General features: G+C 42.6%; 1 protein-coding gene across 1 annotated transcript in view; it reads right to left on the bottom strand.

Moving 5' to 3' along the window:
• Window positions 1–18,567, bottom strand: part of Snx31 (sorting nexin 31) — a 60,313-nt gene extending 41,746 nt beyond the window's left edge. Inside the window, exons 1-5 of the mRNA XM_013012390.1 lie at window positions 18,456–18,567; window positions 18,299–18,373; window positions 10,333–10,447; window positions 5,804–5,868; window positions 634–744 (exon numbers count right to left, since the gene is read on the bottom strand). Coding sequence (XP_012867844.1) covers window positions 634–744; window positions 5,804–5,868; window positions 10,333–10,447; window positions 18,299–18,373; window positions 18,456–18,521 — 432 coding nt within the window. The 5' untranslated portion in view covers window positions 18,522–18,567. The remainder of the gene's footprint in view (window positions 1–633; window positions 745–5,803; window positions 5,869–10,332; window positions 10,448–18,298; window positions 18,374–18,455) is intronic.
• Window positions 18,568–18,611: the final 44 nt, after the last annotated feature.

Raw genomic sequence — 18,611 nt, 5'->3', positions numbered from 1 at the left:
GGGTATGGCTTATTCTAGACTCAGCCAGGAACTGCTTCCTTCCTGTTCTCATATATGGGATATATATATATATATATATATATATATATATATATGAAATGTTTTGTACCAAAGCCTTCTGGACATTTACAGACTATATCCTGGCTAGGTTCTAGGAAAAGGTGAGTGATGTCCATTGGAAGGGTAAAATCAGGTCCTAGAAGAAGGGCTGTCATTCAGGTGCCTTGCTCAGCCTCCCAGGGGACCCCAGCACTTACCACAGATGAGACACACAGAATAAAAACCAAATCCAGGAAGGCTCCCAAGGCTCACCATACCTCAGTCCCTGTTTGTTTGTTTTTGTTTTGTTGTTCGTGGGGCTTGAACTCTGGGCCTGGGTACTGTCCCTGAGCTCTTCAGCTCAAGGCGAGTACTCCACCACTTGAGCCACAGCACCACTTCTGAACTTCTGGTGGTTAATTGGAGATGACTTTCCTGCCCAGACTGGCTCTGAACTGTGATCCTCAGATCTCAGCCTCCTGAGTAGCTAAGATTACAGGCATGAGCCACTGGCGCCCTGCCCAGTTCTTGCTTTTGAAGCAGAACTGTTTTTTCTCTCCATGAAGTTCTGGAATGAGATTAAACAAACTTTACCTCTAGGACTCTTTCGGCAGTATCTGATGTTAGAATATCTACTTTCATGCTCCTTCCATCGGGCAGAAACACATCCAGAGATGCTTTCTGGGTCAGAATGTTGAAAGTCCTCTGTGAGTAGGAGGAGAGAAGGGTTGGGTCCAGGTGCTCTGCAGGCAGATGGCACCAAGACACACAAGAGCCCAGGGTAGACGTTTAGTGGGGAGAAAGATGAAGAGGTATGTAGATGAAGAGGCAAGACAGAACAGTAACACAAAGCTTGAATAACTTCCAAATAAACAACAGAAAATTGAGAACACATTAAAAAATACACATCAAAATCCTCTGAACCATGAGCTGCCTTGACACATTTTAAAACTTGAGTTGGAGACACCATATCAACCAATAGCTGAGCATGGTAGCAAGCATCTGTCATCCTAGCGATGTGAGAGGTTGAGATTAAGGGAAATCATGGTTTTAGGCCAGCCTGGGCCAAACAAACAAACAAAAACATCATGAAACCCCATAACAAGAACAAAAAAAAAAATGGATTGTGGGGGCTGGGAAGGTGGCTCAGTGGTAGAGTGCTTGCCTTGCATGTATGAGGCCCTGGTTTCGATTCCTCAGCACCACATAAGCAAAATGAAAAAAAGCCGGAAGTGGCGCTGTGGCTCAAGTGGTAGAGCGCTAGCCTTGAGCTGAAGAGCTGAGGGACAGCACCCAGGCCCAGAGTTCAGGCCCCACTACCGCCCAAAAAAAGACAAAAAAAACGGAGTGTGATGATACATGTGTTTCATTCTAACAATGGTAAGAGTAAATAGGAAGTTTACAGTTCAAGTTGTCATAGGCAAAAAGTGAAACCCCAAATTCTTTTATTTATTTTTATTTATTTTTTTTGGGTACGGTCATGGGGCCTGAACTCTGGGCCTGGGCGCAGCTCTTCAGCTCAAGGCTAGCGCTCTACCACTTGAGCCACAGCGCCACTTCCGGCTTTTTTCTTTTTGCTTATGTGGTTCTGAGGAAGCAAACCCAGGGCCTCAGGCATGCAAGGCAAGCGCTCTACCACTGAGCCACCTTCCCAGCCTGAAACCCTAAATTCTTAAGAAGTAGTTGCCTTCCAAACCCCTTAGCATGGCTACCTCAGTGAGCAAAACTTCTTGAATTAATCATTTGTCTCTAGCTTCGCAGCAGCCTTCCCTGTCTGCTTATGGTCAGCCTTGCAGTTACATGCTGCCGGGGAATACTCCACTTTAGGAACCAGGAATATAAACAGATCTTCAGTCCAAAGACCTCAGCTGTGTCTTTTCAAATGTCCCTTTACCTGTTAAGTACACAGGGAAAATTTTCAGAGTATAAGCCAGGCAACAGTGGTTCACACAAGTAATCATAGCTACTCAGGTGGCTGAGATCTGATGATCACAGTTCAAATCCAGCCCAGACAGGAAAGTCCATGAGACTCTTAAAGTGAAGCTATGGCTCAAGCTGTTGAGCATCAGCTTTGACAAACAACAACAACAAAAACCCCTCAGGGACAGCACCCAGGCCCTGAGTTTATGCCCTAGGACCAGTACAAAAAAAATTGAGAGCATAATAAGTGGGGAGGGGCAGGGAAATATATAAATGAGGGAGAGAAACCAAGAGTGATAAACATGACTGGAAGCAGTGGCATTGGCCCCACGCTCCATGGGTTCGGACGTCAGAATGTTTGATTATACGAAATGTTTTTCTACCTGAAACCTGAGGGATACCAGGAAGCCCTGGGCTTTGCCCAGTTTAAAGATCCCTTCCAGGGCAAAACTCCATTTACATTTTTGCATCTGGGCTTTTGCCATCTTCCACTGGAGGTTTTCCTGGAAAGCCACATGTTCATGCTTTTAATGTAGCGTGACCCTGCCCAGAGTGAGAAGATGCTCCTCTCTTTGCAAGCCCTGAAGGGCCAGGCCTGAAATGTGTGATTATTGGCAATACACACTAGGACTCTGCCTCTGATTTATTAAATACAGAGAAAATATCTAGGTGGGGAAATTGCCTAATCCCAGTTCCCTGGGCTCCTTCATGGTCTGGTTCCTCCACAAATCACTGCTCATTCCATTCTCCCGTGCCCTTCAGGAGCACTCTGTTGTGAGTTCCGATGCCCAACTGTTTCCTCCTGCTTCCACAGCCTCTGTGGCTGCATCCTCTCACTGCCAATTTCCACCCTCCCCGCCTGCTCTGGAGGGAGATCAGGGGCCATGGGCGGTGGAAGAGATAAATTCCTCTCCACAGGAAGTGGTCTCTGCTTTCCTTTCACTGATTACAGTCATAAGTCCCTCCACACTTTCAGATATTATGGGTGTCACTTTCTTTCCCTCAATGTAAAAATAAAGGAAAATAAAAGCTAGAGTACTATATACCTTGCCTATAACAAAAGCCTTCAAAGACCAGCTTGGAAGTCATTTCCTTTAAAATACCTTCCCTCTTGAACACTGGTGGCTCATGCCTATAATCTTAGCTACTGAGGAGGCTGAGACTTGAGAGTCAAAGCCAGACCAACCAGAAAATCCATGAAACTTATTTCCAATTAACCAGTAAAAAGCTGAAAGAAAAGGGACCAGCTCAGATTCAAAAGTGACTATCATCTACATGGTAACATTGTGCCAGATGACATTTAAGTGATTGAAAGGGCTTAGTTCATTTAATCCTCAAATTAACCCAAAGAGACAAGACATTTTTCTCCCCATTTTACCAAAAAGAAACCATGATACAAAGAGGCAAAATTGCTCCAAGTCATATAACTCATAAACAGGATGGCCAAAATTTTAACCATGTTAATCCTGCACCTGAACTTTTTTAAATTTAATTTTTATTGTTATTATAAAGGTGATGAACAAAAGGGTTACAATTATGTAAGTCAGGTGGAGTATATTCCTTTTTGGACAATATGATTCCATTCCCTTGCTCTCTCCCAGTTTTCCCCTTCTGTCCCCACCCTCAAGTTGTATAGTTCATCTTCCACATAGTGTCTAGTAGCTCTGCTGCATTTTCACTCTTTGTCCTTCCACTGCTGTACTCTCTTACCTTCCCAAAGATTGATAAATGAACAAACAAGACAAATAGAAAACAGAAACAGGAAAAAGTCTCTTGTTTCCATTTCCTGGAGTTCATTTAGATAAATATGATTTTATATGATCAGATGTACATAGATATTGCACCTTTGTGATGAATCTGAATTCTTAACCACTAGGGTACTTTGGGGATTGCTGATCTAAGTCAACTGAAGCATCATAAACACTAGATCATAACAGGAAGAGTTATGGTTTTTGCTTCACTACTAAACAGACTGTGGGCATTGGAGCAGAGCATTAGAAAGAAAAAAAAATCTCAGAAAGAAGAGCCAAGATCCAGAAATCCTGTGAGAGAGACTTGAGTGACTTAAACTCAAGCCCCCATCCCCTCAACAGTGTGTGTATGGATCAGTAAACAGCTATCTGAGGAAGAATAGCCCCTTCTGAAGTTGAACAATGACCTGAAGAAGACTACAAGGGATCTATGCAAAAGCCCTACACAGGAAGAGGGAAAGGAAATTCACTAAGTAGAGTCAAAAAATAGAGAGAGGCCTGAAAAATGATAACCCTAAGCAGAAAAAAAATGTTAGACATACTAATAAAAATGCAACATCTCTGAATGAAGATCTGAAAGAACAGATAAAGGCCTCAGTGAAGAAGAAAAACAAAAGGAAATACAAGTGAGCCAGCATGGACTACAGGCTTGACTCACAGGGTACAGCCCACGAGGCCCTCTATGCAAGTCCCAGTCCCAGTACCAAAAATGAATGAATGAATAGACGAACTGAAATAAAAATAAACACGTGACAGCATTAAAAAAAAAAGAGCTGGTAAAGTTCATGGTAAAAAAGAACCACTGCAAAATGCAGCTGGAATCAGAAGGCTTTGGTATATAAATTTATAAAGGCATTGACACCCATGGATGACGTTTTAAAAGCATTACAGCCAAAAATCCATCAGGTGTCCTCAAAAGAATTGAAGTCAAATTTACCTTTATATGTGTTGATATAGAATGATCTGAAAAATGTCAAGTTTTGAAAGGCAAGATTCAGTCTAGTAATGTGGCTCACGTGGTAGAATGCCTGCCTAGCAAGGACAGTTCAAGCCTATAGGATAGAGGTTGGAGTCTCAGTGTGGGGAGGAGGAAGCAAGGTTCAAGAAGTATGTTTACTTTATGGTATTTTTAAAATAAAGTGTGTATTTACATGCATGTGCACAAAAATGTGTAGGGAGAGCATATCAACTGTAACTAAAGAACAGCTATCTACAGAAGAGGGACTATGGCCAAGAAAGGTTACTTTCACTTGTACATATTCCTCTACTATTATCACCAGCCCTTGAACAGCGATAACAAGAGAGGATTTGCCTATGTCAACTATCAAGAGGATACAAAAATACCCAGGTGCTGGTGGCTCACACCCGTAATCCTAGCTACTGAGGAAGCCGAGATCTGAGGATCCTTGTTCCCAGCAGCCAGAGCAGAAAAGTCTGTGAGACTTTTATCTCCAATTAGCTGGCAAAAAAAGGTGGATGTGGAGCTGTGGTTCAAGTAGAAGAATGACAGCCTTGAGCAAAAAATCTCAAGGACAATGCCCACACCCTGAGTTCAAGCCCCAGTTGAGAGAGAGAGAGAGAGAGAGAGAGAGAGAGAGAGAGAATTGGATTTCTGCACCCCTTCAGCTGGTCCCTTCAGATCCAGTTCAGAAATAGATAGTACTTACAAAATAAAAGGACGAACCAGGCTGGGAATGTGGCTTAATGTGAGAGTAGTTGCTTAGCATGCATGAAGCCCTGGGTTCAATTCCTCAGTACTACATTAACAGAAAAAGCCAGAAGTGGCACTGTGGCTCAAGTGGTAGAGTGCTAGCCTTGTGCAAAAAAAGCTCATGGACAGTGTCCAGGCCCTGAGTTCCAGCCCAAGAACTGGGGGGGGAAAAAGGCAAACCAAAAGCCAAATGGCATGCTTCATTTTCCATTTAGAATAAGAACCATCCTCCACGTTACTCAAGATTAATACATTTTACCCAAGCCAATGCTCTACATGGCTGATGGTGAAAGCACACAGGTAAGTACACATATGCACACAAGGGTAACAGACACATACTCTACAGAGAAATAACAGCCTCAGTAAAGAAGGACAAGCTTACCAGCTGGACGAGCCTTAAAAATTCAATGGAGACATCACTTCTCAACACATCTGGGTCTGCAGTTACTGAAAAATATGGACAGCAAGCCAGGTGAGCAAGAACTGGGCTGAGCCTTGTCTATAAATTGCCTGTCCTCCAGGAAGTCCTCCAATCCTGGCCAGCACACGGTGGCTTCCCTGGAGGCAAGGAAGTTTCCTTCAGAACAGGAAAATCCACAAAGCTTGCCCATGGTAGGAAGCCTTCACCACATGAACCCTTTGTGCCAATGCGGGGTAATGGCATTCCCAGGAGTCTCACATTATTCATGCTCGTTCACACTGCTCAGTATTCATTTCACTGCCCTGCTGGGATGGTGATGAAACTGTAATGAAGCAGCACAAAGAGCATACAAGTTTGGTTCATCTGAAAAAATCCAATCAACCAAGAAACATCAATTGAGAGCACCGCTTTGAAAAATCAGGGCTCTCAAGAGGTTATCCAAAGAGTGACAAGAGATTGAAGGGCTTGGATCTTACAAAAATCCTCTCCCCTGCCCTCAGTTTTAAAGTTCAACCTGATTACGCAGAAGCCAGGAGCAAACCAGCCCTTGTAAGCATTGTAGACTCCAGGCTGCCAGCCTGCCTCCTCTGTGCTTGGTTCCCTTCCCTCAAATCCGTCCTGAACCCAATACTTGAACTAACTTTGTACACTTTTGAATTGCTCTTAAATTTCTTCTTTTCTTCTTGCTGTTCTTGTGCTGATTTCATCAAATCAGCATTCAAAATTAGCACTGACTGACTTCATTACAGGATGTGCCTTTCGAAGCAATGCCATGTGTTCCAAATAAACTAACACTTGGTGACATGATAAACCTTCTGGAAAAGGCATTCCCAGATGGGCATGTAATCTCAGCACTGGGGAGGCTGAGGCAAGAGTATTTCAAGTTCAAGTTTAGTCTGGACTACATAGTGAGGTTCTGTCTCAAAACAACCACCATCAAAGGCATTCCCTCTGTCTTAATTATTTTTCTTGTGCCAGTACGGGGCTTCGACTCAGGGCCTAAGGCACTGTCCCTTAGTATATTTGCTCAAAACTAGCACTCACCCACTTGAGCCACTGCTCTACTTCTGGCTTCTTTTCTTTTCTTTTCTTTGTAATTAATTGGAGATAAGAGTCTCACAGACTTTCCTGCCCAGGCTGGCCTCATACCATGATCCTCAGATCTTAGCCTCCTGAGAAGTTAGGATTACAGATGTGAGCTACCAGCTCCCTCTGTCTTGAGGGAATAGTTTCAAGGGAGGAAAGAAAAGGGAAGCTCTGGCTTTATCTTCTGGAATAGATGTGGCATATTAGGCAAAATATATTGCTTAGCATAGACTCTTTTTTTGTTGGTTGGTTGGTTTCGGGGCTTGTACTCTGGGACTGGGTGCTGTCCCTCTGCTCTTCAGCTCAAGGTGAGCACTACCACTTGAGCCACAGCACCACTTCTGGTTTTCTGGTGGTTAACTGGAGATAAGAATCTCATGGACTTTCCTTTGAACCATGATCCTCAGATCTCAGTCTCCTTGAGTAGCTAGGATTACAGGTGTGAGCCACTGGTGTCCGGCTTAGCATAGATTCTTGGGGATGAGGAAAACTTAAAAAACGGTATTAATATGCATGTATTTACTGTATAACTGACTGTACCAGGTAACTGGCACAAGAAGTTTGTGCATTTTGGCTCTACTAATCTTCATGACAAACCCTGAAGCACCTGTCATCTGCATTTTATAGATAAAAGACCCTGAGAGTCTAAGTGAGGTACCTGACAGGTGAGTATGTCACCCCCAAGTCACACAGCTGCTGAGAAGCAAATGTGAGATCTGACTGTGGGTCTGTTCCCAAGCCCACGCTCTCAGTCATTACAATGACACTAAGCTGCATTCTGTTCTCACTTGACCTTGTCAAAGAGGATACACAAGATATCTGATGATATGGTCAAGATGGGGTCCAGAACAGTGACCTTGTAAGTGCTGGGGTTATCAGTAAAAAGTCCAGGTATTAAAGGATTTTGTTAAGACTTGAGAAGGAAAACCAAGAGAGACTGAAAATGCCAGGGAGATTACATTTTAAACTTGAAAGGGCTTATGCAACAGGTCTCTACTATAGATTCTACTATAAAAAACAAGTGTGAAGTCGTGACTTCTTGAATTTTTACTAAGTTTAAATTAGACAGTTATGGAAAGAAATTAGGTCAAACTATACATGTTCTAAAAGGGAAAAGACAACCTACAGAAGAAAAAACTTTAATTGTAAAGGACGTTGGTGTGATAGTTCACTTGAGTAAATGTAAATAAGGTCTGTAGATAATGTTGTAGCAATACTTTTCTGATTTTGATAACTCTATGTGTTTATACAACAGTGTCCTTGATCTTAGGAAAAATACTTAGGAATATTTAAGGATAAAATGACTTAGGTATGTGATATGAATCATTTCAAAAGCATACATGTTCATATATATATGTATTATACAAATACACACAAGAAAGAGAATGGTTAGGTAAATGTAACAGTTAGAAAATCTGATTGAAGAATATAAGGAAATTCTTTGCTTTTTTTTTTTTTTGCTTTTCTGTATGTTGCGTTTCAGAATAAAAAATTAAAAAAGAAAACAGGTATAGAAAAATACATAGGGGGCTGGGAATGTGGCCTAGCAGTAGAGTGATTGTCTCGTATGCATAAAGCCCTGGGTTTGATTCATTAACACCACATAAACAGAAAAAACCAAAAGTGGTGCTGTGGCTCAAATGGTAGAGTGCTAGCCTGGAGCAAAAGAAGCTACTCAGAGACAGTACCCAGGTTTGGAGTTCAAGCCCCAGGACTGGCAAAAGAAAAAAGGGAAAAAAGAAAAGTACATAGGTTGAACCTCAATTTGCACTGAACAAGAAGGTATCTATATGGGTTCTAGTCTATATAAAGATTGCTTTTGGGGATATGAAATAGTGGTAACAATGTTTGCTTCTAGACAGCTGGAAGACAGGGTTAGAGGAAGATTACCCTTTCTTGTATGCTTTTTGCGTAGTTTATATTGTTAAAAACATTGCATGTGTAGACTGATTTTAAAGGTCTAAATATGTGAATGGTAATCTGACTACTTTCCCTCAAGCCACTCTTCTATGTGAGAGCTTAATCTTGCTAACTACACACTTGCCAAAGACAACAGCCAAGACTATAGTACTGTCAGCCTCTCAGGGGCCAGGCCAGGCCTCTTAGCATCCTTGGTACCTTCATACCAATTATAAGGGCTGAGTTTAAGGTATAATCTTTAGCACTGCCTAAGCTCTGACCTTTGTTCTATCTTAAGCCAGATAATATTTCTTTCTTTTCCTCAAAGTCAAATACAGCTGGGCACTGGTGGCTACAATTCTAGCTACTGAAAATGCTGAGATCTGAGGATTTGGTTTAACTGTTCAAAGACAGTATGGGCAGACCAATCTATGAAATTCTTATCTCCAGCAAAAAAAAAAAAAACAGAAAAAGAGATGTGACTTAAGTGGTAGATCACTAGTCTTGAGCAAAAAAAAAGCCAAAGAGGAACATGCAGGCTTCAGTTTTTTGTTTGTTTTTTGGGTTCGGTCGTGGGGCCTGAACTCTGGGCCTGGGCACTGTCCCTCAGCTCTTCAGCTCAAGGCTAGCCCTCTACCACTTGAGCCACAGCACCACTTCCGGATTTTTTCTTTTTGCTTATGTGGTGCTGAGGAATCGAACCCAGGGCCTCATGCATGTAAGGCAAGCATTCTACCACTTCCCAGCCCAGGCTTCAGTTTTTAAGCCCCAGTATCAGCACAAAAAACAAACAAAACAAAATAAAACAAAAAACCCACCTAGAGTGAGTCTTAACACAACCTATTTTATTTTAATTTTATTTATGCCAGTATTAGCATAAACTTGAGGCCTGAGCACTGTCCCTCAGTTATTTTTGTTTTCTCTCAAGGCTAGGACTCTACCACTTTAGCCACAGCTCTACTCCTGGCTTTCAGTTGATTAATTGAAGATAACAGTCACATGACTTTCCTGCCTGGATTGGCTTCAAATTTCAATCCTCACATCTCAGCTTCCTGAGTAGCTAGGATTATAGGCATTGGTGCCCAGCAACACAAAATATTCTAAAAACTCAATAAAATAATACACTGCAAAATTCTATGCATATGAAGTATCAAGAATAAGCAAATTTATACTTTTTTTTGCCAGTCCTGGGGCTTGAACTCAGGACCTGGGCACTGTCCCTGAGCTTCTTTTGCTCAAGGCTAACACTCTACCACTTGAGCCACAGCATCACTAAGCAAATTTATAGATAGAAAATAATACAGTGGTTTCCAGGACCCAGTAGGGGAAGAGATTGACTACAGCACAAGTTTTCTTTTGGAGTGATGACAATATTCTAAAACTATGGTTGCACAGTTCAAAATGTTCAAAACCATCCAATTAGCACTTTAAAACAGATCAACTTTGTGATGTGTAACTTATAGCTCAATCTTCAGGTGTTTATTTTTTTAAATCACAATACATACCAGTTTGTAAGTATTGTTCCAACTGGTCTCTCCTCTCATTGGCCATAGAGGTGGTCATTGCCAGATAGTACTTTGGTGGAAAGGGCGGCAAGCAATTTCCGAAGACCCGCTTCAGCTGAGAGATCCAGAAAATACACAGTTACAGCAGGTTTGCTCCAAATTCAGCATTGGTAAGATGCTAAGGCCTCTTCTCAGAGCAAAGTCTAACACTTTCCTTAAAACTAATGCTTCTTCACTGTCCAAGGAAGGAAATGAGGAAAATTTTATTTTCTTAAGGGGGAATATATTTCAGCATATGTTCTAAAGATGCTATTAGACCTGATACAATCTGAGAATTCCTAACTTCGGTTGAGTTAGATTTCTGTTTTGATTTTTGTGTTTATAAGATTGCCCATTCCTCCATCAGTCTGCATTTCTTAAATCACTCCATAATATCTGCAATTCAATTATTATAGTAGAACTTCATTCTTCAACCCCAACTCTATGAAATCTGAACTGGACAGATGTATACAGCTGTGCTATCTAATAATACAGCCACTATCACCTGTGCCTATGAATGTTTAAAATGAGCCACAAGGGTAAGACACACCCAGAGTTTAAAGATTTAGTTCAAAGAAAATGCAAAAAAATCTCATTTGTATACTAATTATACATTGAAATGATAATGTTTTGATCGATAGCACATATTGTCAAAGTAAATTTCATTTGTTTCTTTTTACTTTTCACAGCAAAACTTGGCAGTGTTGGAGACTTAATTGCTTAACAAGGGCTCTATTACAAAAGCCAAGTCTCCCAGTCCTTTTGCTTTAGTTTGTTTTTCAGATAGGGTCTTAACACTTTTGCCCAAGCTGTCCTCAAACCTCAATCTTCCTACCTTGCCTCCCAGTAGCTATGATTGCAAGCATGCATCACCACATCAACCTTGTTTTTTATTTGTTTTGTCAGTCATGGGGCTTAAACTCTGGGCCTAGGTGCTGTCCCTCAGCTCTTCAGCTCAAGGCAAGTGTTCTACCACTTGAGCCACAGCGGCCACTTCCAGTTTTTGGGTGGTTAATTGGAGATAAGAGTCTCACCAACTTTCCTGCCCAGGCTGGCCTTAAACCTCAATCCTCATAGCTAAGCCTCCTGACTAGCTAGCTAGACTTACAGATGTGAGCCACAGGTACTGGGCATACCTTGTTTTATAAAATAGATTTTCACACTAACTTTGTCTGGGCTGGTATTAAACCCTCAGCTCTGCCTACCTGAGTAGCTGGATCTTTTTATTCTTTTTAATATAATTATCAGAAAATTTAAATTAGATATATGAGTCATGTGATATTCCTATTGGACAGTGGCAGAGAATTCCAGTAAGAATAACTACTATCCCAGTAAAGAATCTAGTCAGGCATTTTTCTCCCAGGTTAGTCTTATTGCAAGACCATGGTGGTAATTCTTTCTATGGAAAATTCACAAAATTAGGAACTAAAAGAGTCTTCTGTATTCTAGCCCCATACTCTCAGTGGCAGCTTAAAGGTGAGATGGTATCCATCTCTTCAAAACAACACAAAGGAGCTGGATGTAGGTGGTTCATACCTGTACTCATAGCTACTTAGGATCTGAGATCTGAGGATCACTGTTCAAAGCCAGCTTGGACAGGAAAGTCTGTGATGCTCTTATCTCTACTAAACTACCATCATCAACAATAATAATAAAAAGCCAGAAGTAGAGCTGTGGTTCAAGTTGGTTCAAGTAGTACAGTGTTGGCATTGAGCAAAAAAAGCTTAAGAACAGTGCCCGGGCCCAAGTTGAAGCCCTAGGACTGGCACACATAAGCACACACACATTGCGCGTGCACACACACACAAACCCACAAAGGACACCAGTGAGAAGAAACCCAGTCACGTTTTAACACAGCACCTTTAAAGGTGCTGAAACTATTATTACCATAATCTTTGGCTAAAAACAAAATGAAAACATATCTAAGCAAAATGAGGTTGAGAACAGACAAGATTTAAAACTTAATTACCTGCTCCAGAATTACAGTGCATAGATATGCAAATATTTATCTTACATAGTTCTTAACTTCAAAAGATATAGAGAATCTGACCACTTCTCTCGACCATAGCACTATATGCAAACAAATCATGAGCAGATGCCCATTTTCCAGATTATTGAGTTAACTGTCCAAAAGGTCTCTCTCTGTTCTATCCTTGACCTCCCTTCATCTATTTCTATACAGCATCTAAGGTGAAATTTCCAAAATGTAAGTCACACCATTGCACTCCTGGCTCAAATTCTTCCACAGCTTCCCATCTCACACAAGTAAAAGCCAAAATCATCCCAGTGGTCTTGAACTGTATCATTCAATATGGTGGCCATTAGCCATCTGTGAGCAAATTTAAATCTAAACTAGCTAAAATGAGATTTTCTTCATGTAAAATTCAATTCTTCAGTTGCAATAGTCACAAGTACTCAGCAGGCCATGGAAGCTGGCTAGTTCTTATTGAGTTGGAAAAACAGATCTAGAATTACTTCCATATGCATAGAAGTTTCTACGGAAAAGTATTGGTCTAACATCTAGAAAAATTATTAACTATATAAGTATGGACAAATATAGCTCCTTGATGCTTATATTTAGATATTTGATTTTAGAGAATTTTACTTTGAGGTCAACATTTACTTTGTGATTTAATTTTTTATTTTTATTATTTAAATATTTAATACAAAGTATCACAGTCACTTTGGAAGACAGTTTCTTATATAGCTAAATCTACTCTTATTGAATAATTGAACAATCACTCTTTTAAGTATTTATTAGACTGATTTGAAAACTATGGCCACACAAGAACCCACATGTGAACATTTAGAGTAGCTTTATTATAACCTCCAAACAGAAAGCCACAAAGCTATCCTTCCATCCATACAATGATAGACATCCTTATAATGGGATACTACTTATAAAAATACTATTTGGACCGGTGAGCTGTTGGCTCATGCCTATAATCCTAGCTACTCAGGAGGCTGAGATCTGAGGATTAGGGTTCAAAGCCAGCCCTGGCAGGAAAGTATGTGAGATTCTTATCTCCAATAAACTACCAGAAAACCAGAAGTGATGCTGTGGCTCAAGTGGTAGAATGCTAGCCTTGAGCAAAAGAAACTCAGGGACAGTGCCCAGGCTCTGAGTTCAAGACCCAGGACTGGCAAAAAATATATATATATATATATATTATTTATAAAAATACCTGGAGCTGGGTACTGATGGCTCCTGCCTGCAATCCTAGCTACTCAGCAGGCTAAGATCTGAGGACTGTGGTTCAAAGCCAGCCCAAGCAGGAAAATCTATGGGACTTTTAACTCCAATCACAAAAAAAAGCTGGAAATGGGTCTCTGGCTCAAGTGCTAGCCTTGAGCAAAAGGAGCTCTGATATAGCGCCCAGGACCAGAATTCAAGCCCCAGGACCAGCAAAAAAAAAAAAAAGGTCTGGATAAAACTTAAATGCATTTTGTAAACAACAAAAAAAACAGTCTGGAAAAGCTATACACTGCATGATTTCATTTATATGACATCCTAGGGAAAAGGCAAACATATAGAGACTGTTAAGCAAAAAAACAAGTAGTTAACACAAGGGTTTGGGATCAGACCGTACTGAATAGAAATGTATAGAAATGTTTTAGGGTAATAAAGCTGTTTTATGTGATGCTATAATTGTGGACACATGAAATGACTTGGCTAGCCCAACAGGCACAATCACTCATCTAACCCCACTATAGCATTATAGCTACAACTGTGCTACTCTTAAACTCAAATGTTCCTACTGAGCTAAAGACTGTCAAAAGGTACCCCAATTGGAGTTCCCTTCCGGACAAGGCAAGGCTAATTTCATTCTGGTCTCTGCTAATTGCATTCAACAGAAGCAGAACTATGTCTTCTTTGCAGGCAGTTATTCTTTTTTTTTTTTCTTTTGTCGGTTGTCTGGGTTTGGGCGCTATCCCTGTGCTCTTCAGCTCAAGGTGAGCGAACACTCTATCGCTTGAGCCACAGAGCCACTTCTGGTTTTCTACTGGTTTTCATTGGAGATAAGAGTCTCATGGACTTTCCTGCCCAGGCTGGCTTGAACCACGATCCTCAGATCTCAGCCTCCTGAGTAGCTAGGATTATAGGCAGGAGCCACCAGCGCTCGGCTCAAGCAGTTATTCTTGATTTACTGATTAAGTGATCTTTAAAAGGCCAGGGGCTTCCTTGGCATGTGTTCGTGAATGTCACAGATGTTCTCCAATAGATTTTAACAGTAGCAGCCTTGAGACAGCAAAGCTAGCCATCTACAGGAGAGCATCATGAGGAGCCCCATCTTGGAGGCCAAGACCTGGGGAAAGTCAACACACATTAAGGCCCATCACAGAGCATAAGGCCTCCCATCAGATTTCACAGCGTGAGATGACTTCACAAAGAATCATTCACTTCCCTTCTCAAATGTGGCTAAAGTTCAACAATACCAACAGAGTCCTTTTTTATGAATCTCAACACAAAATATAGCAGTTGAAACTCTACAGCAAATTTTCTGATTTTATAGCTCAGCTCAATCTCTCTGTCAAAGGAAAATACAAGTCTTCTGTGCTTTCATTAGGTGTTTTGTTTGCTTGAAGCATTCTCCTCCCCTCCCCCCACCTCTCTCCCTCAGAGACTACATTGAGATACTTTGTTGTTGTTGTGTCAGTCCTGGGGCTTGAACTAAAGGCCTGGGCACTGTCTCTGAGCCTCTTTTGCTCAAGCTAGCACTCTACCACTTGCACTACAACTCCACTTTCAGCTTTTTGGTAGTTTATTAGAGATAAGAGTCTCCTGGTCTTCCTGCTAGCTTTGAACCATGATCCTGAGATCTCAGCCTCTTGAATAGCTAGGATTACAGGTGTGAGCCACTGGCTTCATCTAGTGATACCTTTTAATCCTCTACCCTGACATCCATTGTGAAACTCTGTCTCTTAATGTGAAAAGATCATACTGGGAAACATCATCCCTGCCTCACCTCACTCACAGCCCTGATACCTGGTGGTGGCAACTTGGGACAAGTGGAGTTATAAATGGAGTCCTTTCTGCCTTCTCTATTTCCAACCTTGACTCATTCTTCCCACTTCCCCAAGTTCTCTTTTAGCCAAAAGCGGAGCCACAACTCAAAGTGCTATGGGTTGTGACATCTAAACACAAAGTGTCGCAGAAATCAGACAGAGGTACCTTATGCAACCAATGGGGACTTCCTGGTGAGCCCAAAACCAAGTCTTCCAAGGAGAGGAGGTGAACAAGGCATGGATAATGAGTAGTCCAGCCTGATAGGAATAGAGGATGAATGGAGAAAGAGAAAGAGATCAAAGTCAGGCCTGGTTGTGCACATCTGCAATCTAAGTACTCTGGAAGCTGAGGCAGAAGGAATGCAAGAATATGAAGTCAGCTTGGGTTACATTACCAAAACCTTGTTTAAGGAAAAAAATAAAGGGAGAGATTAGATTAGCCCAGTGTGGGATGGAACAGGAGAAGCAACACCGAGCAGGGAGGCACACCAAAGCGGCATAATGAGCCTGCACAGATCCCAGCCCTTGCCCCTGCTACAGTGTCCTTTCTAGGCTTGACTGGCCCCAACTTATCCTCACTGTCATATCTGATGCTGGCAGAGTGCAAAAAGTAGCACCCAGTTCAGCATCACTTACACAGGATGCCTCCTCTTTAACACTGGAACAGAATGAGCTGCTATCTTTGCAGATTTCTTTACATCATTTAAGGAGGATAGTGCAGGCAAAGACAGAGGCATAAATCAAAGTGTTTTTATTCATCCGAAGGCACAGAGAGATGAGCCAGCCAGTTTATGTGGCAGAGGGATGAGCAGCACTGTACCAGCCCTAAGAGAGCTTCACCCAAGGACAGAGCTGCAGGTGATGATCTCAGAGAGCCCGTCACAGGTGGCCTCATGGATACACACCCATCTCTTCCTCAGGTTCAGTCATTCATGGATTAGCTCTTTACCTACCCTGGCTAAGTGGACTAAGACCACCTCATTTGGGTAGGAAGTCCTTCTCAATCAAACATATAGGTAGCTACCAAACCGGGTGCCCGTGACGGCTTAAGCCTATGATCAGCCACTCAGAAGGCTGGGATCTGAGGATTGAGATTTGAAGCCAACACAGGCAGACAAATCCACGACTCATCTCCAATGAATCAGCAAAAAGCCAGAAGTACAGCTATGGCTCAAGTGGTAGAGTGCCAGCCTTGAGCAAAAAAGCTAGACAAGAGTGCAAGGTTCTGAGTTCAAGCCCTAGTACAAGCACAAAACTAACTACATAAATAGGTATCAACTATACAAAATATAAATCCAATCCTCATAGCCAAAATTCACACAGCTAAAATTGTAATTTTCACTTTTTTAAGGAAATAGACTTATACTTACCACATGTACTCATAGAGATGGGGACCCTTCTATTGCTTTCTTTTCATTTCGTTTAGCATTAAGTCATTAAGAATTTGACCTAGGTGGGGCTGGGAAGGTGGCTCAGTGGTAGAGCACTTGCCTTGCATGCATGAGGCCTTGGGTTCGATTCCTCAGCACCACATAAGCAAAAAGAAAAAAAAGCCGGAAAGTGGCGCTGTGGCTCAAGTGGTAGAGTGCAAGCCTTGAGCTGAAGAGCTGAGGGACAGCACCCAGGCCCCACGACTGGACCCCCCCCCCCAAAAAAAAGATTTTGACCTAGGTTCCAGTGGCTCATACCTGTAATCCTAGCTACTCAGGAGGCTGAGATCTGAGGTTCATGATTCTTAGCTAGTCCCAGCAGGGAAGTCTGTAAGTCTCTTAACTCCAGTTAAGCAGCAAAAAGCCAGAAGTGGTGCTGTGGCTCAAGGGGTAGTTGGAGTGTCAACCTTGAGCAAAAAAGCTAAAGGACCGGCTCCTAGATTCTGGGTTCAAGCCCCAGTACTGGCAAGAAAAAAAAATCACAACATACCCATTTTCTTGTTAACACCAAAGATTTTCATCCCCTGAAAATAGACCTTTCCAGTGCATTGTGATGGAAGAGCAAGATCTATCACTGCGATGTTTTCAAGAGTAGAAAAATCAAAGTAAAGCAGTCCACCAAGAGAAGGAGGCTAAATGAAACAGGGGCACTTATGACTCTCTAGCAACCCAAGACTGAAAGGCCTCCCTCGGCCCCTCCCAAAGGTATGCTGATGGTTGTTGTCTCTGAGCAAGCTGTTTCTTGTTTTTGTTTTTTAACTTCAGATAAGTGCTCTTTAAAGTCTAAAATAAATAAGGGAGAAAACCCAACTACTGTACTTGTAAAAGTGTGTGGGAAACATGAACATTCCCAAAGTGCCATTTACTTCTCTAACACATTTTGAAGACTTGACAGGTCCTACTGAAATGAACAATAAAATCCATTAAATCCATTTGCCTCCCAGAGAAAAGTGAGAAACTACAATGAAAAATGGACTCCCAACGTGAAAAGCCATGTGTGTCCTTGGTTACTTGTTCACCCGAACCTGAAACAAAAACACAGACGTCTTTTTAAAAGTGAATGGACTTACAAACTCTTGGGGGTGGGGGGAAGATTGGACAGTCATGTGCAACCTTCCGAACCCTGCACCCTGGTCTCCACTTGACTTATTCATTCTGAAGGAGGACACCGTCCTGGGAAACCCTGGGACCCCACCCAAGACCCAGCACCCCGAGCTGATTTGGATTGGTCAGTGTCCAAGGGCTGGAGTGGGGTTGGCAGAATCACTGGGCCTCTTCCTCATCTCACACCTGTGGACCGTTGATGCAGATGTGTCCATCTACCTGTAAGCAATTCCTAATTAATCCTCCCCGCAACCTCGTCCCACGAATCAGGAGCCTGAAGTCCCCCAAAGCCGGGTGTCCCGAGAAAGCCACATTCCCGGAGGCCTCTGGGCACCCGCTGGAGCAGCGGCCTCGGGTGGGCGGTGCGCCCGCCTCGGCCAGCTCACCTGCTCGTTCCAGCGGTGCAGCTGGCTGTAGCGCACCCGGCAGAAGAGGAACCCGTCCAGGTACACGGAATACAGCTGCAAGCACACGGACATCCCGTCCCGGTTAGCGTGGCGCGGAACACAGGTCCCCTCCCTACCCGGCCGCCCCCCAGCGCACCACGTAGCGGCCCCCCAGCCGGTCGGGCCGCTGCTGGGACACCGGGATGCAGAAATGCATCTTCATGGTGCGGACGGCGAATCAGTCCGAGCGGCGCTGGAACCCCGACCTGCCTCCGGGCGCGCGGGGCGCTGCTCTGGGCCAGCCCGGGTCGGC

This window comes from Dipodomys ordii, unplaced genomic scaffold (assembly GCF_000151885.1).
Source record: "Dipodomys ordii isolate 6190 unplaced genomic scaffold, Dord_2.0 Scaffold17, whole genome shotgun sequence".
NCBI classification, from domain to species: domain Eukaryota; kingdom Metazoa; phylum Chordata; class Mammalia; order Rodentia; family Heteromyidae; genus Dipodomys; species Dipodomys ordii.
Note: the sequence above shows the minus strand (reverse complement) of the source record. Positions and strands in the feature narration are given on the sequence as shown.